We start from the raw sequence: 24,469 nt of genomic DNA, 5'->3' as shown, positions 1-24,469 counted from the left end.
GAATAATCACTGGTCTGCTGTAAAGCATTATTGACAAATGGTGTCCCATTGTCACTCCTAAGCCTTTCAGGGATGCCCCATCTTGGAATTATTTCAGTTAGCAAAGCCTTGGCTACGGTACTGGCATCCTGTTTAGACGTGGGGAATGCTTCCACCCACTTGGAAAACATACCAACTATTACCAAGCAAAACCTTTTCCCTTAGCTGGGTATTAGTCCAATAAAATCCATCCGTAAATGTTCAAAGGGTTTTTGGGGTTGGGGGTGTGCTGCCTGACTCATCTGTATTCCCCTCCCCACACTAATAATGGCGCAGATAACACATCATTCACAATATTTCTAGGAGTAGTGAGTAAATCCCTTAATGTACCAGTGTGCCGCAATACTGTTGTACATCCCCCCCCCCCCCGACCTTTTTTGACACATGGTCCTTACCGTGTGTCAGTTTGGCATAGAATGGGAATCATGATCACGATAGACAGTGTTTATCATTGGTGCCACACCACACCCCTTCCTTCATGCTGCACCCTGCCCTTGTCCACTCACGCTTCTCCTCCAGCGTGGCCTGTGACTGTAACTCCCATATGTCTGCTGTTGGGGTACAAAGTTTTGTCATACGCACGTCAAACTGATCACTTGGCAGCTGCTGGGCTGCTGTCTTTGCTGCTGTTTGCTTTGCCTTGAGAAATGGAATTGTTATTTTTCGTGTGGGCTTCACACTTAAACACAGCGAGTGATTTGGGCAATAGGACCGCTTCCAGGAGGTCAGACATCAGGCCAGGGTGTGTGATGGGCTTTCCAGAGGAGGTCAAGAAGCCCCTGTGTTTCCATAGGGTTCCAAAATCATGTACAACCCCAAATGCATATCTGCTGTCTGTGTAAATATTCACTGTCCTTCCCTTTGCCTTGACTGAGGCATGTAATTTGACTATCAGCTCTGCTGCTTGCGCTGACAGATGAGAAGGGAATGATCCCGCTTTGACTACCTTGTGGGTAGCAGTAAAGATGCAGCATGTGGGGCCCGTAAGGTTAATTCCCTATCGCCGACTATGTCCCTGGACGCTACAACACCCTTTTTAGCTGCAGCCATGGCTCGCAGGCATTTAGGCAATCCTGCCACAATGGGGTTTAGTATTGCCGAAAAATAAGCTACCGGCCTCAATTTTGCCCCATGATCCTGCAACAGCACCGATGTCATGCAGCCATGCTTATCATCGACCGTTTGTACAAAAGGCTTGTTTGGATTCTGAATCCCCCGTGTCTGTGTACTTTGGAGGGCCTTTTTCAATTCAGCAAAGGCCCTCTTGGCCTCTGGGGTCCACTGCTACAGACTCTGGCTTAGCGACCCTTTGCCATGGGCTATGTCACTTAGGGATGCCTCAAGGGTTGCGTAATGTAGATAAACATTCTACAGTAGGAGTACATGCCCAAAAAGGACAGCAATTGTTTCTTCGTGTGAGGCTTTGGAATTTGCTGGATTGCTTGAACAATGGTCTTCCCTTGTTCAGATATTAAGTGACCTAAGAACTTCATCAGTTGTTGCACAAATTGTAGCTTTGCGAGACTAGCTTTGTGCCCTTCCCTTGCTGGATGGCAGAGCAATGCAAGGATATCTTTCTCACATTGTTCCTCTGTTGGTGCTGCTATTAAGCAACCATCTACATACTGCAGAAGCGCTGACTCTGGGGTTAAAACAAGAGTCTCCAGACTCCTGCAGAGACCCTCATTATATATGGTGGGGGGACTCACAGTAATCTTGACCAAGTCGCGTGAAGGTATATGATTTTCCTTTGAATGAAAAAATGAACCAGAATTGTCTATCTGGGTGTACCGGTAGACTAAAGAAGGCATTTGCTAAACCCACAATAGAGAACCATTTACTGTCTGGTGAAATTTGAGCTTATATAGTATAGGGGTTGGGAACATTTGGGGCGCGCAGAACAACAACGTTATTGACTGCCTGCAGGTCTTGAACAAACCTCCATTCCTCTGGTTCTCCCGGAATATTTGCTTTTTTGACTGGAAAAATGGGGGTTCTCGCTAGTGAGTTTTCTCAGGGGATTATCATTCCAGCCTTTAGGAGGGATTCAAAGACTGAAGTAATTCCTTTTATAGCCTTGGGTTTTAATGGGTGTTATGCTCTGTAAGGACAATACTCAGACTTCAGGGTTATTTGTGTGGGTTCACAGCCTGATATGAGCCCTACGTCATGTTTGCCTTTTGCCCACAACTCCGTAGGGACCTTTCTCAATCTTGGGTCCGAGATTTCTACTTTAAGAAAATGCCAGTATAGTATAAAGCTACCTTCCTAGGCTCTCCAGGGCTAGCCGGGGTTACCTGGACTGCCCTATCTGCCTGAGTTAGCCAATTTAGTTTCTTCCTCTATGTCCGCATATCTTCACTGAACCAGATACCCACATCGTCCCTCAAGACACAATCTTTTGTTTTTTGTGCCTTTAGTACCCATGGTCCCAAATCCTGCCACCCATTGCCAGACGCCTTCGCCAATGACACGTGAGAAAAAGAGCCTTCCACGTCAAAAAGCTAGGCTCTAATTGCCGTCCCAGAGACCTTCGATAAGTTCACACTGACTGCACATCTGTAGTCATTCCAATAAAATTCGCACAATGACAATTGATCTGGTTTAACCCGTCTCCTGAACCAATCCTTCCCATATGATTGGTCAGGGCTATCGCGGTGTATGTGTGCTGTGCAGTGCAGCATATCCCCAGTGAGAAAATCGGTGTTAATAGGATGAACTTGGTTACTTGCTTCCATGGCGAGTGAATCGCTCACTGATCTTATCGCTGTCTGGCTTAATCACCATTCATAGACATACATCAGGGGTCGTGAGTTGTATTTTACAGCCTGCACTGGTAAATCATTCTTTCGTATTACCTGCTAGCCTGACGGGATACTGAGCAAATCCAACCCCAGTCTCACTGAGATCCTGAGCCATCAGATTTAAAGGACAGAATTCCAATAACAAAACTGAGAATTGGAATGTTTCCCCATTACTGGTTTTGCACAACTGGGGTGTAGTAAACCCCTCTCTTATCACAACTCCTGCTGCACCCATTGAGTTCAGGAACCTTCCACTCATCTTTATTTGCGTTGACTCTCTGAACTGGCCTGATTTTAAGGACTGAATATGTTGCCCCTGAACCTACCAAAAAGGTAACTGGTGTACGTTCCACGTGTGACATAGAGGTAGGCATCATCGTATACGCATCAATGTTATACTGAATGTATGGTCCACGCTCCGCAATCTCAGCACTCACTATGGAGGTGGGACATGTTTCAGTGCCTGGAAGGTTAGTAGAAGAGATTAGCATAAGCGAGTCTTCATTGCCAAGCATAAAGGAAAGAGGCTTACCTGTTCCTTGTGGGCTGCCCACCTCCACCATAGCCTTCCCCCGTCAGTCACCCTGCTGTCCAGCCTCCAGGGTTGACTGAGGCTGTCTATGTGGGCACTGCCTCACCCGGTGGTCCATTGTTCCACAAACAAAGTACCTGCCAGATCTACCTCAGCCAGCCCCTCTTCCTCTTCCGCGACCTCCACCTCTGCCTCTCCCTTTTCCCACAGCATCTCCCTCCAACGGCTGGGCGACCGTTTGCATCATAGCAAGCTGAGCTTATCCTTCTCTTGAGCCAGCAATTTTTCAGCATGTATCGCGTGTTGTTCTATCAAATTGAGCTTTCCCATGTCCCAGGTAATAAATGTGTCTTTTACCTTTTTTGCTATTTTGTCCTTCATTCCATTGATGAAGCTGTTCCTCAGGTGTGCCTCATACGGTGTGATTTCTGCCGTTGTTATGTCCTCGGATGGTGTCAGTCCACGACAGGCATCATGGATTAGAGTGAGGCGCGGAAGGTATTGGGACACTGTCTCACCTTCTTGTTGTTTACACTTTGCAATGTTGGTCATGTCCATTCATACTGGAATGTCCGTCTCTCTTTCTGTCTCTCTCTCTTTCTGTGTGTGTGTGTCTGTCTGTCTGTCTGTCTCTCTCTCTCTGTCTGTCTCTATTTTTTTTTGCTAATATGACTTTTATCTCCAGAGGGTCCCTCTCATTGGGCGCATCCGGGCAAGTCCAACTCAGCCAGTGGTGGTTCCAGGGCTAAAAACCACCCTTAAACCTGCTCTTTCTTAAACGCTCTAGAGTCAGCAATACTTTCCCTTGAGTTTTACTCTAGTACCGCGCGAGAGTTCACTGGACCCTACTCCTGATTTATTTATTCTCTTAGAACGAGTCTCTATGTAGGATTTTTTAAGCAACGACTCTTACCTGGAACCTATTTGATTCGGATCCCGGCGCCAGGATGATCCACAGATTCCCAACTCTCTCGCGAAAGGGGCCAATTTAGCGCTTGAGATGAAGTGAAAGTCCTTCAAGGCGCTGGCGCCTACACCTCCTGGGAATCTTCAGAATCTTCCCCAGTTGCGGGGTCCTGGGCGAGCCCCCAAGTTTACTATCATGCAAATTAAATCGACTCGACTAATAGCAACAGCAAAGAAAAAGTTTATTTTTAACCTCTGCAAAGGGACCCGATCCATTGGCAAGACGCCTCATGTAAGGGGTGCCTGAGAGCTTTCCCATATTCCCTTTATAATATAATTCTCTTTTCCTTATCAACACCTCAAGGCCAGGAGCCTGGAACATTAGAGTTCCTTTTCATATATGGAATTATTTTTCTCATTACTTTCTGTTGATATAGTAGTTTACTGGCCCTGAAAGTCTACTGTTAGGTCGGTTTAATTTTACATTTTTCTGTCTGTCTGCAATGCTTGCCCTCTGCAAAGTCAGGCCCTTACTTCTTTGTTCCCCTATGCTTTTATAGATTTCACAATAAATGTTAATTTTCCAATACACTTCCCAATGAACAAACATTAAACATAAGCACCTATTTATTTCTAATTTTGTTTCATTTTATTTGCTTGTTAACCCTGCTATGACTACACTCCACGTCTGGATGGTTGACAGGCTGGTCAATTGTGGTTTGGGTCTCAATGGACTGAATGTTTTATTGTTCCGGAAGGTGTAGCAGGAGGTCAGAGCTTCAGCAGAAATCCAGCAGAGCTGGGAACAGACACACATCTTGCTCTGTGGGAACAGGGAGACCAACAAGGGACAGAGAAATCAGGACCTGAAATCCGAGCTGGCACCAGACTACCCTGTGATCAGTGCTTTGATTAGCAGTGTCAACCCTCTACCTCTACCTAGCTTCTGACTAAAACCTCTATATTCAGAATCTAATTTCTGCCATCCTGAAGGCGGGTCTCTGTAAGGAGTCTGTGATCATAATTATTCTCTTCAATGTGTGCAGTCAATTCATTCACTTTTGTTACAATGCAGCACACATTCAGACACACAGTTTTTAGTTTCAGGTTTTGTGATCCTTAGAATCCAGTTTTGATTGCTGATATATTTTCTCTCGTTGTCCCTTTCTTTAGTTCTCTGATCATTTTCCACATCACTCACCAGCCTTGATTTGGATTGGCCAGGCTAAATTGCCCAGAGTGTCCAGGGATGTGCAGGTTAGGTGGGCTAGCCAATGGGAAATGCAGGGTTATAGTTTCATAGAAGAGAAGCAGGAGTAGGCCATTTGGCCCGTCCAGCCTGTTACACCATCGTTTAGATGGTGGCTGATCTTTACATCATCTCGGCTTCTCCTCCCTGCATTATCCCAACCACCCTTTATTCCCCACCATGCAAAAACCCATCCAACTGTGTCTTGAATATTTTTAATGAAGCTGTCTCTTCTGCTTCCTTGGGCAGAGAATTCCATAGATTCACTATTCTCTGGGAAAAGTAGTTCCTCCTCATCTGTGTTCTAAATCCCATCTTCCAAATCTTTTGGCCACCAGCAGAAATAACTGGATAGGGTTTGGCTTCATCCCCATAGCGCAACGAATTCCCACTTTCCACCAAAATCCCGGATTTACTAATTTAGTTGCTTGCTGTTTCAGAAATGAAAGATTTCATTGTAACTTCTTCCGGTCCCAGTAAGGGCAAAGCATCTATGAAAGTTACTCTGAAAATCCAGTCTTCACACTATACTTCTGCTTTCACCAAAGGTGATTAGAGTCCTCCACCATGGAAACAGACAGTTCGACCCAACTCGTCCGTGCCAACAGATATCCGAAATCAATCGATTCCCATTTGCCAGCTTGTGGCCCATGTCCTTCTCAACCCTTCCAATTTATGTGTGCACTCAGATGCTTTCTAAATGTTGTCATTGTACCAGCCTCCACCACTTCCCCTGGCAGCTCATTCTATACGTGCGCCACCCTCTGCATGAAAACGTTGTCCCTTAGGTCCCTTTTAAATCTTTCCCCTCTCACCTCTAGCTTATGCCATCGAGTTTGGACTCCCCCACCATGGGGAGAAGACCTTGGGATTCACCCTATCCATGCCCCTTATAAACGTCGACAAGTTTACCCCTCGGCCTCCGATGCTTCAGGGAAAATTTCCCTGGCTTACTCAGCCTCTCCAACCCCGGTAACAGTCTTGTAAATCTTTCCAACCTCTTTCAAAGTTTCACAAGTTCTTTCCTATATCCGGGAGACCAGAACTGAACGCAGTATTCCAAAATAGGCCAAAATAATGTACAGCCACAACATGACGTCCCAACGCCTATACTCAATGCTTTGACCAATAAAGGAAAGCATACCAAATGCCGCCCTCACTATCCTATCTACCTGTGACTCCACTTTCAAGGAACTATGAACCTGCACTCCAAGGTCTCTTTATTCTGCAACACTCCCCTGAAGTGTGTCAGTCCTGCCTGGATTGCTTGACCAAAATTCAAACCTGACATTTCTCTAAATTAAATTGCATCTGCCACTGCTCGGCCAATCCAATCAATTCTAAGTTATAGTGAACTCTCTTTCCTTTCTTATTCCCTAGAAGCTAAATATCTCCATCCCCCACACACCCTCGATTTTCACTTTTCTGAAAGTGGGAGAATAGGGTTGAGAAACGTATCAGCTACGATTGAATGGTATGAGCAGACCTGATGGGCTGAATGGCCTCATGTCTGCTCCTATGTCCTATGGTCTCTTGCTGTCCAAGACACAGAGAGAGAATGTGAGCAGGAGTCGGCCATTTGGTCTTTTGACCCTGCACCAGTATTGAACACATCATAACTGGATATGGATCTACCTACATCGAGGTGGATAGACTGGGACTTTTTCACTGAAGCACAGACGGTTGAGAAGGTGACCTTATCGAGGTTAATAAAATCTTTAGGGGGCGGGGGGAATAGATGAGCTGAATGGCAGGTGTCATTTCCTTCGGGTGGTGGTTTCAAGATTAGAAAGCAAATTTTGAACATGAGTGGAGAAAGATTTTAAAAAGTCTTTGGGGCACCATGTTTTTTCATAGAGTGGTTCATGTGAGGGATGAATGTCCAGAGGAAGTGGTGGATGCAGGTACAGTTACAATGTTTTAAAAGACATTTGATTAAGTACGTGAGTAGGAAAGGTTTGGAGGGATATGAGCCAAACACAGGCAGGTGGGACTAGTTTGGTTTGAGAACACAATCCCCATGGACTGGTTGGACTGAGGGGTCTGTTTCTTTGCTGTCTGACTCTGTAACTGTCCTGTACTGGTCTTAAAAACATTTTCTTGCCTTCCCCCATAAACATTCACTTCTGTGTTGTTCCAAAATCAGATGAACTCAGCCTTGAATATATTCAAGGACCCCCGAACTGCAGGGAGATATCCCCAATTCTGAACTCAATTCCTCTTGCTGATTGCTTGCTGCATCTGTCAGATGACTGGCATTGACTGGTGTAGGAGGACGCTGAGGCCACTTTGTACACGCACACGTCATTCCTGCTGAAGGGCCTGTGCCCGAAACGTCGAGTCTCCTCCTTGGATGCTGCTTGACCTGCTGTGCTTTTCCTGCACCGCACTGTTTGACTCTGATCTCTAGCATCTGCAGTTCTCACTTCCTCCACATCCGAATACATCTCCATTTAAACAAAAGCTATGACTTCACATTGTGGTTCTGCATTTGCCATGTGTTTGCCAACTGTGGTCTTCTCTACATTGGGAAGACCAAGCGTAAACTTGGGGAATGGTCCACCAGGCATTGCAGCCAGGTCTGCAGAGGCTGTACAGACTTCCCAGTCACCACCCGTTTTCATTCCCATTCCCACTCTCTTTCTGACATGACCATCTTTGGCCTCCTCCATTGCCACAACAAACCAAGCCGCAAATTGGAGGAACAACACCTCACCTTCCTCCTGAGCAGTCCACAGCCCAGAGGACTCAACATTGAGTTCTCCAATTCCAATAACCTCCTTTCCCATCCCCAACTCCCTTCCCAGTCCTTCCCCCTCCCTTCCACTCCTCCCTGCCACCAACCCTCGTGATGAAAGGCTTATGCCCGAAATGTTGATTCTCCTGCTGCTCGGATGCTGCCTGACCTGCTGTGCTTTTCCAGCACTACACTCTCGACACTGAGTTAGGATACCTGGTCGGCATGAACGGGTTGGACCAAAGGATCTGTTTCTGAGCTGTACAACTCTATGACTCTAAATAACAAAAAGTATACTTTGACAAATATCAAACTCTATCCTTGTTAACAAGGCTTGGTACATCACATGCTTTACTAACCATTCTCAACAGGTCCTGCCCCTTCAGTGACTGGGTAACATATACATGTTAGTGCATAATCTCCTTCACTAGTATTTACACACTACCCTAAGCAATTGCACAAGTAACAGCAAGGGTAAACAGCACAAGGATTAAAAAAAGTATGGGTAAACAGCACAGGAATTAAAAAAACAGTGAGGGGGTAAAAAGCACAAGCCCCAGTAAAAACAGATGGAAAGTGAGTGTAACATGTCACTATGACAGATTCTAGATTAGTGGTGCTGGAAGAGCACAGCAGTTCAGGCAGCATCCGAGGAGCAGTAAAATCGCCGTTATATGTGCGCATGTGGGTCTTTGTCGGTCTGGGTTGGGGGTTGTGCGTGTGAGAAAGTGTATGTGTGTGTTGTGAGTGCGGAATGTCTTAAGTCTGTGAGGCGGTGAATGTGGGAGTGTGTGTGTCTGTAAGGGTGTGTGTGGGTGTCTGTGTGCGCGTATGTGTGTATATGTGTGTGTGTGTGTGTGTGTATAGTGTACTGGTGGTCACCTGTAATGTGACATGAACCCAAGGTCCCGGTTGAGGCCCTCCGTATGGATACCGAACTTAGCTATCAGCCTCCGCTCGGCCACTTTCCTCTGCTGCATGTCCTGAGAATGCTAACCCGAGAATGCAACTTTTTTAAAAAAAAGGTTTTGTGATTTACACATGAAGGAAGTGAAACTATCACTGTAATCTAACAGATAAAAGCCTTAACAGACAATCAATTTTTCAATGTATAATTTCAGTTACATCACACTGTAAATTTTTGCTATAAATTCTGTGTGTTAGGATTGAGCCCTCCACTATCACCTGATGAAGGAGCGTCACTCCGAAAGCTAGTGTGCTTCCAATTAAACCTGTTGGACTATAACCTGGTGTTGTGTGATTTTTAACTTTGTACACCCCAGTCCAACATGACTGTTATCAAACAGGCACAGAAATATACAGCACAGAAATGGACTTTTTTTCTCTCTCATGCACATACACATTTATAAGTCCATAGGGGTGAATTTGAACTTGGAGAATGATAAATGCAGATACATTCTATTTTGCTGAAAAAATGCACAATCTGCAGGCAGTCAATCCATGTAATAGTTTGTAAATTCTGCTTTGGAAATAGAACCAGTCTGACTCAAGATTGGGACACAGACAGACTCTGACCTCACACCTTTAATGCATTGTCTGAACTGAGATGTCACAGTTTGCCATAAAATCAAGTTATCTTGAGAAAGTGACCTACAAGAATTTCTGGGATTTACATAGTAATAATAACTGCAAAAGATGAAAAACTTAATAATCCAGGTTTGTTCAATACAGCATTTCAGTGGCAGGACACTAGAATTTTTTCCTTTTAATTCTGTGACTTAGATTAGATTCCTTGGTGTGGAAACAGGCCCTTCGGCCTAACAAGTCCATACCGACCCTCCGTAGACCAACCCACCCAGACCCATTCCCCTACGTTTACCCCTTCACTGAACACTACAGGCCACTTAGCATAGCCAATTCACCTGACCTGCAGATCTTTGGACTGTGGGAGGAAACCAGAGCACCCAGAGGGTGCCCACACAGACACGGGGAGAATGCAAGCTCCACACAGACAGTTGCCTGAGGCTGGAATTGAACCCAGGTCTCTGGCGCTGTGAGGCAGCAGTGCTAACCGCTGTACCACCCTTATGATCTTTTTCGTCCACAGTCACCTGACGAAGGATCAGCATTCTGAAAGCGAGTGCTTCCAAATAAACCTGTTGAACTATAACCTGGTGTTGTGTGATTTTTAACTTTGCCCAGGTTAGGATGGATTGACCATGCTAAATTACATAGTGCCCAGGGACGTGCAGGTTAGGCACATTAATCAGGGGGTAAATGTTGAGCAATAGGGGTAAGGGAATGGGTGTGGCTGGGTTACCCTTCAGAGGGACAGTGTGGAATATTTGGGCCGAGTGGTCTGCTTCCACACTGTGGCGATTCTCTGAAGAGAAGGGATTGTCACAAACCTTTTGCTTCCCAAAATCAGACCTGTGCACTCTCAGCAGTATTCCAATGTTGTGAAAGATATTAACTTTCAGATGGAGTTATCCAAAATTCAGAGAGATGTCAGTCTTAATGTTTTTGCTTTTCTGCCCCTGTGAGATCCTGAATCAGCAACTTCAGGAGAATTAGATAGAGTGGAGTGCGAGCAGAGGGGAAGAGAGAGTGGGATGGTGCTTTCAATTTTGTGGAGTAAGAAAAGAAAGGAATGTTCCACAAAAAGGAGAATTGCTTGTTCAGAATTCCCACGCTGGACTGACAGTGATGACTTTTGTAATCTCTTTTTACAGAATATTTGAAGATCTGAAGACGGAAGTTTCAAAATTAACAGATGAAGGGCTTCTCCCCGAAACGTTGACTGTCCTGCTCCTCTGATGCTGCCTGATCTGCTGTGCTTTATCAGCGCTGCACTTTTTGACTCTGACTCTTCAGCATCTGCAGTCCTCACTTTGACGTCAATGTCTGATAGTCACTCAATCCATCGGGATCACAACTGTTTTCAACTATGATTCTGTGAGAAGGAGCAAAGCTTTGTGGTTCCTGTTTGAGTACGTTTTCAGCATCAGTAGGACTGGCTGAGAGACCCTACCATTGCAGTACACGGAGAGTGGAGCCTGAAACAGGTGTACAGCCCAGAAAGAGGAATTCACGCCGGGGAGGGGCTGGACACACGTTTGTGTGCGGCTGAAGCTTTGGCCATGGAGAAACCTGAAGAATCCTGTCCCATGGAGAAACGGTGGAAGTGTGACGACTGTGGGAAAGGTTTCTGTGTCCCGTCTGCCCTGGAGATTCATCGGCGCAGTCACACCGGGGAGAGGCCGTTCTCCTGCCCAGAGTGTGGGAAGGCCTTTATCAGTTCCTCCGACCTGCTGACCCACCGGCGGATCCACACGGGAGAGAGGCCGTTCTCCTGTCCTGTGTGTGGGAAGGCCTTCATCAATTCCTCCAACCTGCTGACTCACCAGCGGGTCCACACAGGAGAGAGGCCCTTCAGCTGTCCTGAGTGCGGGAAGGCCTTTACAAAAACCTCCAACCTGCTGACCCACCGGCGGATCCACACAGGGGTGACGCCCTTCAGTTGCCCCAAGTGTGGAAAGGCCTTTACCCAGGCCTCCACCCTGCTGACCCACCAGCGGGTCCACACAGGGGAGAGGCCCTTCAGCTGCCCTGAGTGCGGGAAGGCCTTTACCCAGGCCTCCAACCTATTGACCCACCGGCGGATCCACACAAGGGAGAGGCCCTTCAGTTGCCCAAAGTGCGAGAAGGCCTTCAGCTATTCCTCTGCTCTGCTGATCCACCAGCGGGTCCACACAGGAGAGAGGCCCTTCAGCTGCCCTGAGTGTGGGAAGGCCTTCACCCAGGCCTCCAACTTGCTAACCCACCGGCGGATCCACACGGGGGAGAGGCCGTTCTTCTGTCCCGAGTGTGGGAAGGCCTTCATCAATTCCTCCAACCTGCTGACCCACCAGCAGGTCCACACAGGGGAGAGGCCCTTCAGTTGCCCTGAGTGCGGGAAAGCCTTTACCAAGGCCTCCAACCTCCTGACCCACCGGCGGATCCACACGGGGGTGATGCCCTTCAGTTGCCCCGAGTGTGGAAAGGCCTTTACCCAGGCCTCCGCCCTTCTGACCCACCAGCGGGTCCACACAGGGGAGAGGCCCTTCAGCTGCCCTGAGTGTGGGAAGGCCTTTACCAAGGCTTCCAACCTGCTGACCCATCGGCGGGTCCACACGGGGGAGAGGCCCTTCAGCTGTCCAAAGTGCGGGAAGGCCTTCAGCCATTCCTCTGTTCTGCTGGCCCACCAGCGGATCCACACGGGGGACAGGCCCTTCAGCTGCCCCCAGTGCGGGAAGGCCTTCACCCAGGCCTCCAACTTGCTAACCCACCAGCGGATCCACACAGGGAAGAGGCCCTTCAGCTGCCCTGAGTGCGGGAAGGCCTTCAGCAATTCCTTCGACCTGCTGACCCATCGGCGGGTCCACAGGGGGGAAGAGGCCCTTCAGCTGCACTGAGTGCAGGAAGGCCTTCATTCGTTCCTCCCACCTGTGAGTTCACGTGCCATTGCAGGGGGATTGAAGGACTAACGGCCATCATTATCGACTGAACTATCAACCCAATTCCAGGGCTCCCGGGTTCGATTCCCACCACGACAGATGGTGGATTTGGAATTTGGTCCGAAATCTGGAGGTTAGAATCTAATGATTAAACCATTGACGGTGGGCTGGGGGTGGAAGAAAACTCCCATCTGATTCACTCAGTTCCTTTTTAGGGAAGGAAACTGTCATTGTGGGAGAGGATTCACTCAGTCGTCCCAGCTGCATCCTTTACCCAGTCTTGCCTACATGTAACTCCAGACCCACAGCAGTCTGGTTGACTCTACACTGCCCGTCCAACTTACTAGGAGACAGGTTGAAATTGCTGAGTGAGGCAATACTTCCTCCGGGTTAAGGCTGTTCCAAGGATCCAATTACAGAGGGACAACTGGTGGTGACCAATAATGAAGAAAGTGAGGGGTTGGAGGGGGTGTGTGCACTTTGACCTTGAGCTGTTTTTAAAAAATTGCTACTTTTTGTACGCCTTTCTGCTGGGAGCTTCTGAAGCTGTAACAAAGTTGGGTCGCAATAAAGGTTACCTGAACTTCCCGCCGAGCTCAGACTCTCATTGACAGCTTTGAACTGCAACAGGTTTTTGTTTTAAAACTGCTCATTTCTTACAAGTCAAAGTGAGAACTGCTGATGCTGGAGATTAGAGTGGTGCTGGCAAAGCACAACAGGTCAGGCAGCATCCGAGGAACAGGAAAATCGACATTTTGGGCAACGTTGATGTTCCTGCTCCTCGGCTGCTGCCTGACCTGCTATGCTAATTTCTTATAACCTCCTGTATTATGTTTCCGATGTTGTGTCTCAGTTGCAGCAGTGAATGAGTAGCCAGTATTGTTAGAAATTGTAAATTTTTCAGGACTGCAGGTACTACATCATGTCATCGGCATTGTACAGTTTCCTGGCAGTGCTGGGAGGTGTGGGCTGTGTCCACTAGGGTGGATAAAGTTAAAAATTACACAACACCAGATTAAGGTCCAACAGGTTTATTTGGAAGCACTAGTTCAGAATGCTGCTCCTTCATTAGGGAGCTGTGGAACAGGATCATAAAACACCGAATTTAGAACAAAAGCTCAGTGTCATACAACTGATAGGATATATTGTACAAATCTAGATTGTGGATTAGTCTTTCATCTTTTACCATGGGTTGCAGGTTTCAGTTCGTTAATATGTAAACCCCGAAACTATTTTTAATTCATCTTCTCGAGATGGTTTAAGGTTTTATAAAAATAGGTGACATCTCAGCTCAGACACTGCAAAAAATGTGTGAGGTTCGAGTCTATATCCCAATCTTGAATCAGACTGGTTCTATTAACCAAAATAGGAATTTTTAAAATATTACATGGATTGACTGCCTGCAGTTTGTGTGCTTTTTGAGCAAAATTGAATATATCTGCAAATGCAAATTCACTCCATAGACTTGTGTGTGCATGCAAGCTTATGCATGCATGCTAATGAAGTGTGTGTTTGATGGAGTATAAGCCTGTGAGACGGAGTGAGTATTGGGTGTGTCTGAGAGATTAACAGATGAAGGCAAGGAGTTGCATTTTACTAAAACAAGGACGGAAAGGACTTGTACAGTTAATGGTAGGGCCCTACGTCGTCATAGAGACGTGGGGTGGGGGAGTTCAGGTACATAAAGTAAAAATTCACACATCATCAGGTTGGAAGCACAAGCTTCTTCATTGGGTGTTTGTGGAGCAGGATCATAAGACACAACCACCTGATGAAGGAGCAGTGCTCCAAAAGCTGTGCTTGCAAATGAGCCTGTTGGGAGTATCACGGTGTTGCGTGAATTTTAACTTTGTACACCTCAGTCCAACACCAGCATCTCCAAATCAGGTACATAATTCTTTGAAAGTTGCATCATTGGTAGACAGGACGGTGAAAGAGGCGTTTAGCACACTTGCTTTCATTGTTAAAGCCGTTCAGTGTAAGAATTGGGACATCATGTTGATGTTGTACAGGATTTTTGCAATATTGGTGAGGCCACGTTTAGAGCACCGAGTACAGTTCTGGTCACCTTATTGACGACCACAGGTTGACGGGTGACCTTATTTCGAATTATAAACTCATGAGGCACGTTGGAAAGGTAAATATCACCAGGGGAAAAAAGTTGTGAATCTCCCCTATTTTTACTTCACTTGGCATTTGGACACTTAAATTCTGACAGCATCGCCAGAGCGCACACTGCCGGTGTCAGGAAGAAAATGCGCAGGATCCTGACTGCACGGAAGTTACACATCACGACTTTCTTTTGGTGGCCATGATTTGGAGATGCCGGTGTTGGGCTGGGGTGTACAAAGTTAAAAATCTCACAACACCAGGTTATAGTCCAACAGGTTTAATTGGACTAGCTTTCCAGGCTGTTGCCGCGATGCCATCCTTGTGGGGGGTGCTGGTATAGAGTGTGGAAACGTCCATTGTGATGAGGAATGTTCGACTGGTCCGTGGGTGCCGAGTTTCTGTAAGAAATCCGTAGTGTCGCGATAGAAGCTGGAGATCCCCTGTACAATAGGTTTCAAGATGCCTTCCACATAGCCAGAGAGATTCTCACATAGGGTCCCATTGCCCGACACGATGGGACGTCCCGGTGTGTTGGCTTTGTGTACCTTTGGAAGACAGTAGAAGTCGCCTACACGAGGAGTACGTGGGATGAGGACACGTAGGGAACTCTGAAGGACTGGGTCCAAAGTTCTGATCAGTGTGTTTGATTCTCGGGTGTGTTCTTTGGTCGGATCAGCTGGTAGTTGCCTGTAGTGTTCCTAGTTGTTCAGTTGTCGGTACACTTCCTTGCAGTAATCTGATCTATTCTGAATGACAATGTCATCAAACCAGCAGATAAAGGAGGAGCCAATTTTGTGATTGGTTTTGAGAGCGTGGATGGCATTGCGCTGTGAACGGGTGATGTTTTGCTCTACCTTGTGGGTACGGCTGAAGAATCTGGCATTTATAATATTTCCTGACGGTTTGAGCATACATGTCAAGCCCAGGGCAGCGGCCCTCCGGTGGGGTCCATGTTGACACCTCCTTTGGTCGCACCTCTACAGATCCCTGTGATGACTGTTCCAGTTCATCAGTGGGATCACTGCCGGCACCTTGAAAGAATTCCCGGAGTCTCATTCGTCTGATGAACTCCTGTGTCTGCTGCCAGGACCAACGGATCCATTTTGGTGGTGGGGCAGAAGTTGAGACCCCTCCTCAGGACTTCAATCTCTTCCGGTCGAAGGGTATAGTCTGATAAGTTGACAATAGACTTCCCCGCAGTGATAATGTTGTCTACTGTGGTTTCAGGGCGGGCTTTGCTATTACTGGTAAGAATGCCAAGCTTCTCCAGTTTTTTGTTCTTGGCGTGTATGTACGTGATGTAGTTTTGTCACCTTGTCTGTTTGGCAATGTCACATAATTGTACTGATGTATCCTGTGTGCAGGCTGAGTGTGGACTCCATCTGAATTTCAAGGTTGTGGCGCCTGCTGTAGAGTTGGTGTATGAGATGATGGAGAGGTTTACGAGAGGTGCAGTGGCAAAGTCTCTCTGCGTAGTCTGTGTTGTAGGTCGACCTAAGTGGGTTCGTGATCCGTAATCCTTTCGGGATCTTGCCTGTCTTCCTGTAGAAACTTGATGTCTGTGTCGATATGTGCAATCTTCTTGGAGATCCTCTCCACTTTAAGCCAGTGGTTAGTGGTGTCAATAGTAGTCATGATTGCTACTTAATTACACTCACGCTCACGCTCACACACACACACACACACACACACTTTCTCACACTCACAACCCCCATCCCAGACAGACAGACAGACACACACACACACACAGACAAAGACCCACATGCACACATATACTTGGTGGGGTGAATTTGTACTTGCAGAGTTACATTGCCCTTTGCTCAAAAGCTGCATCCATTCATGTAGAACTCGGAGCTCAAAAACTGCATGAATTTATGTAAAACTCTGATTCTAATCTAAAGAGTGAGATAACAATCTAAACATCAGGTCATAGACAGAGAACACAGAGGCCTAACACCTTCAACATATTGTCTAGCTACCACCATTGGTAACAGCGAACTCGAGAATGTACCTTTAAAAAAAAAGGGTTTTGTGATTTACAAATGAAAGAAGTGAAACTATCACTGTATTCTAAAAGATGAAAGGCTTAACAGACAATCAATTTTTCAATGTATAACTTCAGTTACATCACACTGTAAATTTTTGCTAGAAATTCTGTGTAACGATCGAGCCCTCCACTATCACCTGATGAAGGAGCGTCGCTCCGAAAGCTAGTGCTTCCAATTAAACCTGTTGAACGAAAACCTGGTGTTGTGTGATTTTTAACCCCGAATGCTTGGAGGACTCGCTATCTCCACAATAAATGTCCCAGGCTTTATTATGGAAAAATAAAACTGATGGACGACAATTGAAATTCTCGGCGGGGAGGCTGAATTATGAATTCACTTAGCGATGGTGCAGAGCCCGTCATCGCCTATCTCTGTGGCGCAGTTGGTCGGCGCATTCGGCTGTTAACTGAAAGGTCGGTGGTTCGAGCCCGCTCAGGGGCGATGTGTTCGCTGCCCTTCTTTGGCTTCGAAACTGTGCGCTTTTCATGGGGTCAGGAAAATGTTCCCCAAACTGAAACCTTCTCCACAAAGGGGTTTCGGAATTGAATTAATGTCTAACGGAAGGGACTGCGTATGCTGAGAAGACCAGACCAGAAGAGAAACTCGGCAGGTTTGACAGTACCTGACGGAGAAAACAGAATTTTGAAATGTTGCCTCTGATTCGCTTTCCACAGATGTTGCCTGACCTGCTGAGTTCCTCCTGCAATTTCTAACTGAAAGTTCATTTCATCTTTTGGGGTGAAACACCTAAATATCTGCAAACACCATGTGCCGATATTTAACCCTTTCGAATCACTGTGAAGTGATTGGATTCAAACAAACTCTGCGATGATTCACTCTTTCTCAGCTCCACAGGCAGACAGACCTGGGAAGTCAAGTTGTCAGTGTGGTTCTGTATTCGTGGGCCGAGTCCTTAATGCGATGTACATGAAATCCATTGCGGTTTCCCCACGCAGGTGTGAACCCTTCCGAGTACAAAATGAGAAATGTCGTCGAAAAGAAAGGGAGTTTGCTCTCCGGCTTCTTCTTTAAGATTCAAATCAGTGGAGGGGAAAACTATTTCACTCAAATTGGGACTGGTGGGAATCTGCAACCCACTGCCTATTCGGGTGGAACAAGCAGATACCCGCAGAGCTTCTTTTGAGGCTATGAGCAAAGTGTTTGGAAATGAGACTAGAAGAGTGAGGGGCTTGAAATCGTGATCGAAATGAAGCAGGCACCTGAGGACAAGGGTGTTTCCTTTGCCAGTGAAAGATACTGCTTCACAAAGTTGGGCCTGTGGAAGGGAATCAGTGACGGTGATTATCTTTGGTTGTTCACCTTGTGAATGAACCCATTGCTGCGCATGTCCGTGTTAACGTCAGAACTCTGCAGCATGGTGGCGTGAGATGCGCACAGGGCCGGGGCGCAATGGATGATGCATCTGACTCCACCTACCTGTTTGAAATGCAGCTCACAGCTTCTTCACACACCCCAATTAATCTTTCTCATTGTCCTGAAGCCGGCGTACGGTTTGAATTCCCGATCTGCAGGAATGAGAATCCTTTCACTGTCTCGCGTCAGTAAATGTCCCTGAGAACATCTGAGTGAACTCACAGCGCAGTCAGATGAGGGGAAGCTGAAATAGCCCCACATGCTGCTCACGGGCACATTTTATTCTCCCCAACTCAACGCCTCAACCAGTGCGGCGGCTCCTGGCAGTGGAAAAGGAACAATCACCAAAACCCACTCTAAGCACTGTGAATCTTCATAAAATCAGCAAACGTTCATCCCTTCGGATTTTCTATCCTGGGCTGACAGGGATGGGTTTTGTCACTCTTTTGTAGGACATTGCAAGTGGATGTTTTGCAAAAAAGCTCCACAATGCAATCTGATTAATCAGGACCTGGATGTTTTCGGTCTTTGAATGTAAGTGTTGTGCTCCAGAACTTTGCTGTTCACAGTTTATAATACTTATCTTCCCAGTCCCCTGTATCACTTGTCGAAAATGTTTAATTTGTGTCTTGTAATCCTTTCACTGTCTGCTAATGAGGATAGCGTTTCCGTGTTTTACCTAAATTATCTTGACCTTGCATACCTCAAGCCTCAAGCTAATTTCACGAGAAACCTTCTCCAGTTCAAAAGCCAACTGTTAATGATGGCTCTGTTCCTTGTCACGTGTCCAGTTTCAGATCGATGTTGTTAATGTCCCTTCTACTCCTTCAGATCCAGGTTTCGCTCACAGGGCTAGAACAGAACTGTCACCAAATACATTTACCAATCTACGTTCATCCTATCGATTGTATTAGCATCATCAACACTTCTCATCAAAATAACTCGAGAGACTTTCATCACAATTTTCTGTGAACAGTCACATATTAGCTTTGCTGAATGAACCCCAAATTTCTTGAAGTGGCTCCTTATTTTCGGCCCTGATTATTAATCTCTCTACGCATGGGAATGGATCCTTCCCAGCCGCTCTATCTCTCATCAATGTGTGTAGTTCAATTCGATCTCCCATCAGCCCCCTCTGTCCTGATCAAATCCAGGGGAACAGGAAACGTTGGGGCTATGGCGCGGACAGGACAAGCCCAATACTCACCTTTCCTGTTAGAAGTATTCCATGAGAAAGTTTAGAGCACAACTTTGGGCGTGTAGTTGTGGCCGAACACTTAAGGTGTTGGCGTAGAGATCCTTTGGGGCTCCCCGCCCAGGGTGCTAACCTGCTGGCTATGCTTTCTTCACTGGCGATTTTAAATGACTTCCTGTTGGTTGAATTATCGCTCAAACTTCACAAAACCCGTCTCAATAAAGACCCGTTTTCTCATGTCTGGGAAGTGATTGCCATGCAGGAAACTCGGGTTCTGAACAAACAACGTATCAGACTCACAACGTCAGCTCTGTTTCCATTTCCACAAATGTTGCTCGACCCGTTGGCTTTCTGCAGTATTCACTATGTTTATTAGGCACAAGTGCTGCTTTTCATTCAAGAACTTCAATCCCTGTCCTCTGGTAACTGACTCTGGTCAGTGGCAATTGGTTCTTCTGATCATTAAACTGCCCATTCCCACCGCTTCTTCTCCCATCATGACCAACAGCCCCAGGAAATCTCCAGTTATTCTTCTTTGCTCCAAAGCGAACATTCTCAACCTTGGGAATGTCTCCCCAGAATGGAAATTCCTCATCCCTGGACATGAGGCAAGGGAAGAGAATTTGGCAAAATATTGTCAGTTAGGAAATGGAAAAAATGTGCAAATGTTCATGAAGCAAAACAGAAATCCCAGTCTCCAGCTTTGTGAACCTTTAGAAACACTTTGCGAAGCGGATTTAGAGGAGAATGAAAGATGGCCGGTCCGATTGAGCAGAGACAGTCCAGACACCGTCCCCTTGTTGAAGAGGCCTAGAGGTTGACTCTGATGTTCTCGGCACATAAACTGATCTGAGACATTGAAAGAATTGTCGTTCCTGCACATCAGGAATTCAAACCCCTTCTCCCCTGCGACCCAATGAGAGAACTCGGGAACAGGCAAAACACTGAAAGGCTGGAAGGGCGACGGCCCCGGAGTAAGAAAGCTAGTTCCTCGTGACATGGATGTGTCTGCAGACTGTCCCCGGTATCTCCACAAGACATCTCCCAGGCTTGATTATGGAAAAGTAAAACTGATAGACGACAATTGTAATTCTCGGCGGGGAGGCTGAATTATAAAATCACTAAGCGATGGTGCAGCCCACGACAGCGCCTGTCTCTGTGGCGCAATTGGTCAGCGCGTTCGGCTGTTAACCGAAAGGTTGGTGGTTCGAGCCCACCCAGGGGCGGTGTGTTCGCTGCCCTTCTTTGGCTTCGAAGCTGTGCGCTTTTAATGGGGTCAGGAAAATGTTCCCCAAACGGAAATCTTCTCCACAAAGGGGTTTCCGAGTTGAATTAATGTGTAACGTAAGGGACTGCGTATGCTGAGAAGACCAGACCAAAAGAGAAACTCGGCAGGTTTGACAGTACCTGTCAGAGAAAACAGAATTTTGAAATGTTGCCTCTGATTCTCTTTCCACAGATGTTGCCTGACCTGCTGAGTTCCTCCTGCAATTTCTAACTGAAAGTTCATTTCATCTTTTGGGGTGAAACATCTAAGTATCTGCAAACACCATATGCAGATATTTAACCCTTTCGAATCACTGTGAAGTGATTGGATTCAAACAAACTCTGCGATGATTCACTCTTTCTCAGCTCCACAGGCAGACAGACCTGGGAAGTCAAGCTGTCAGTGTGGTTCTGTATTCGTGGGCCGTGTGGTTAATGCGATGGACTTGAAATCCATTGCGGTTTCCCCACGCAGGTGTGAACCCTTCCGAGTACAAAATGAGAAATGTCGTCGAAAAGAAAGGGAGCTTGCTCCCCGGCTTCTTCTTTAAGATTCAAATAAGTGGAGGGGGAAAAATATTTCACTCAAATTGGGACTGGTGGGAATCTGCAACCCACTGCCTGTTCGGGTGGAACAAGCAGATACCCGCAGAGCTTCTTTTGAGGCTATGAGCAAAGTGTTTGGAAATGAGACTAGAAGAGTGAGGGGCTTGAAATCGTGATCGAAATGAAGCAGGCACCTGAGGACAAGGGTGTTTCCTTTGCCAGTGAAAGATACTGCTTCACAAAGTTGGGACTGTGGAAGGGAATCAGTGACGGTGATTATCTTTGGTTGTTCACCTTGTGAATGTTCCCATTGCTGCGCATGTCCGTGTCAACATCAGAACTCTGCAGCATGGTGGCGTTAGATACGCACAGGGACGGGGCGAAATGGATGATGCACCTGACTCCACCTACCTGTTTGAAATGCAGCTCACAGCTTCTTCACACACACCAATTAATCTTCTCATTGTCCTGAAGCCGGCATACGGTTTGAATTCCCGATCTGTGGGAATGAGAATCCTTTCACTGTCTCGCGTCAGTAAATGTCCCTGAGAACATCGGAGTCAACTCACAGCGCAGTCAGATGAGGGGAAGCTGAAATAGCCCCACATGCTGCTCACGGGCACATTTTATTCTCCCCAATTCAACGCCTCAACCACTGCGGCTCCTGGGAGTGGAAAAGAAACAATCACCAATAATTCATAAGGAAGAAAAGCTAATTGACAGATCTGTGAAGCTTGACTAATTACTCCTACAGACCCTAAGCCATTCGTGAGGTGGGAACCTGCTTGTGAGATAAACTCCTCTCATAAAGAGGTACCAGTCTCAGCTAATTGGAGAGTTCACAAGATAACCTTGCACAGCTCACATTGTCAGATACAGTTCTTTTATAAAACGGCTTCTTAGTAAGGAGGGCAAACGTTCAATCATAAAATGGCTTCCCGACACATTGTGCAAGAATCTCTTCAATATTCAACCTTGAATATTTTCTAAGCTAGCAGCAGACTCTTGCTTTTTCAGCTCTAAACCATTCTGTACCTGAGGCAGAGATGTTACCATAAGGTTGCATTCAAACTGATTCATTCGTCTTCAAATGAAACATGCCTACTTTTCAAGTTTGTGATTCAAATTCAAATAAGACATAAGATCTAATTAGTTAGAATTGACAGTGGGGCAGTCTGTAAAAACAGAAAGTAAGTTAAAGCTTTATCAGTATTTCTTTTTACAGAATTTGCACTTCAGAACCAGAATTGGCTTCTCAAAATGCAATTAAATTCAATCCATACCAGCTAAGCACTAAGAGTTAATTTTCTGCTGGATTCAACAGCCTCAGCACTAAAATGGTGTCTCTCTCTAGTGTCCTTTTGAACTCTCATGTCAGGGTTTTGTAACAGCAAAGATTTATTTTCTCTGTGACTGCCCTGCTTGCAAGGGGTATACGAATCCATTATAATTGTCAGCAACTGAGTGTTAATTACAAAGTTTTTGATAGTACCGAGTTTCGTTTCAGGGTCAGAATCAAATACTGTCATTAATTTCACAAGGGAACGGTTGTGAATGTTATCACTTGGTGTCCTGTTCATACAGATTCACCGATGCTAAGGCAAACCTTCTTAATTGTCTTACAGCATCCTGTTGTCACTTGGTAAGCCCAGGTGTCCCTATCTTTTGCATTCTTTAAGATGCCCCCCTTTCTGAGTCTTGTTGTCTGTCTATTTTGTGTTCTATAATTCAGCCTTACATTTAGTCGAAATATTTAAAGACAAGTTTTAAGGCTATAGACCTTCTCAGTGACAATGATGACTTTTGTAATCTCTTTTTACAGAGTATTTGATCTGAAAACTGAAGTTTAAAAATCAACAGATGAAGGGCTTATGCACAAAATGCCAACTCTCCTGCTCCTCAGATGCTGCCTGACCTGGTGTGCTTTTCCGCACTTTTTGACTCTGACTCTCCAGCGTCTGCTGTCCTCAATTTCAAGTCAATGTCTGACTGTCATTCAGTCCATTGGGACTGGAACGAGTTTTGACTAAGATTCTGTGAGAAGGTTCAAAGTTTTTTGGTCCCTGTTTCAGTACGTTTTCAGCATCAGTGGGACTGAATGAGAGACCCTACTGTTACAGCGTACTGAGTGTGGAACCGAAAACAGTTATCCAGCCTGGAAAGAGGAATTCACAGCAGGGACGGACTGTACACGTGTTTGTGTGCCGCTGAAGCTTCAGCCATGGAGAAACCAGAGGAATCCCGCCCCGTGGAGAAACCTTGGAAGTGTGGCGACTATGGGAAAGCCTTCCATGTCCCGTCTGTCTTGGAGGCTCATCAGCGCAGTCACACTGGGGTCAGGCCATTCTCCTGCCCAGAGTGTGGGAAGCGGTTCAGCAGTTCCTCCACCCTGCTGAGGCACCAACGGGTCCACACAGGGGAGAGGCCCTTCAGCTGCCCTGAGTGCAGGAAGGCTTTCAGCAATTCCTCTGACCTACTGAAGCACCAACAGGTCCACACCGGGGAGAGGCCATTCGCCTGCCCAGAGTGTGGGAAGGGTTCAGCAGTTCCTCCGCCTTGCTGACCCACCGACGGGTCCACACAGGGGAGAAGCCCTTCAGCTGCCCTAAGTGTGGGAAGGGCTTCACCCAGGCCTTTTCCCTGCTGAGGCACCACAGTGTCCACACAGGGGAGAGGCCATTCACTTGCCCAGAGTGCGGGAAGGGGTTCAGCGATTCCTCTGCCCTGCTGACCCACCAGCGGGTTCACACATGGGAGAAGCCTTTCAGCTGCCCTGAGTGTGGGAAGGCCTTCACCCATGCCTCCAACCTGCTGACCCACCGGTGGGTCCATACTAGGGACAGGCCCTTCAGTTGCCCCGAGTGTGGGAAGGCCTTCAGCAATTTCTCCCACGTGCTGATCCACCGACGGGTCCACACCGGGAAGAGGCTATTCGCTTGTCCTGAGTGCGGAAAGGCCTTCAGCAATTCCTCTGACTTACTGAAGCACCAGCGGGTTCACACTGGGGAGAGGCCCTTCAGCTGCCCTGAGTGCGGGAAGGCCTTCACCCAGGCCTGCAACTTGCAGAGACACCAGCGGGGGCACCAGCGCTCCCAACAATCGAATTCTGCCGGTGAGGCTGCTGTGGGTCACCCCCAGGACTGAACCTCCTGCCCAGTCTGACAGTAGGAGAGTTGGTGCTTGTTTTGTTTTCTGCTGGACTGC

The 24,469-nt window shown here is 46.8% G+C and overlaps 1 protein-coding gene and 1 non-coding gene across 2 annotated transcripts in view; both read left to right on the top strand.

Moving 5' to 3' along the window:
- LOC140460123 (uncharacterized) overlaps positions 1 to 24,469 on the top strand; it is a 98,664-nt gene that overhangs the window by 46,126 nt on the left and 28,069 nt on the right. The window contains 5 exon segments of the mRNA XM_072554521.1: positions 11,240 to 12,661; positions 12,663 to 12,715; positions 16,064 to 16,127; positions 23,412 to 23,799; positions 23,802 to 24,388. Of these exon segments, the coding sequence (XP_072410622.1) occupies positions 11,240 to 12,661; positions 12,663 to 12,715; positions 16,064 to 16,127; positions 23,412 to 23,799; positions 23,802 to 24,388 (2,514 nt within the window).
- trnan-guu (transfer RNA asparagine (anticodon GUU)) lies at positions 20,606 to 20,679 on the top strand. The gene has a single exon. It is a non-coding gene; the product is annotated as a tRNA-Asn (tRNA).

The sequence above is a fragment of the Chiloscyllium punctatum genome, chromosome 36, assembly GCF_047496795.1.
Source record: "Chiloscyllium punctatum isolate Juve2018m chromosome 36, sChiPun1.3, whole genome shotgun sequence".
NCBI lineage: Eukaryota > Metazoa > Chordata > Chondrichthyes > Orectolobiformes > Hemiscylliidae > Chiloscyllium > Chiloscyllium punctatum.
This window is presented reverse-complemented; position numbering and strand designations above follow the sequence as displayed.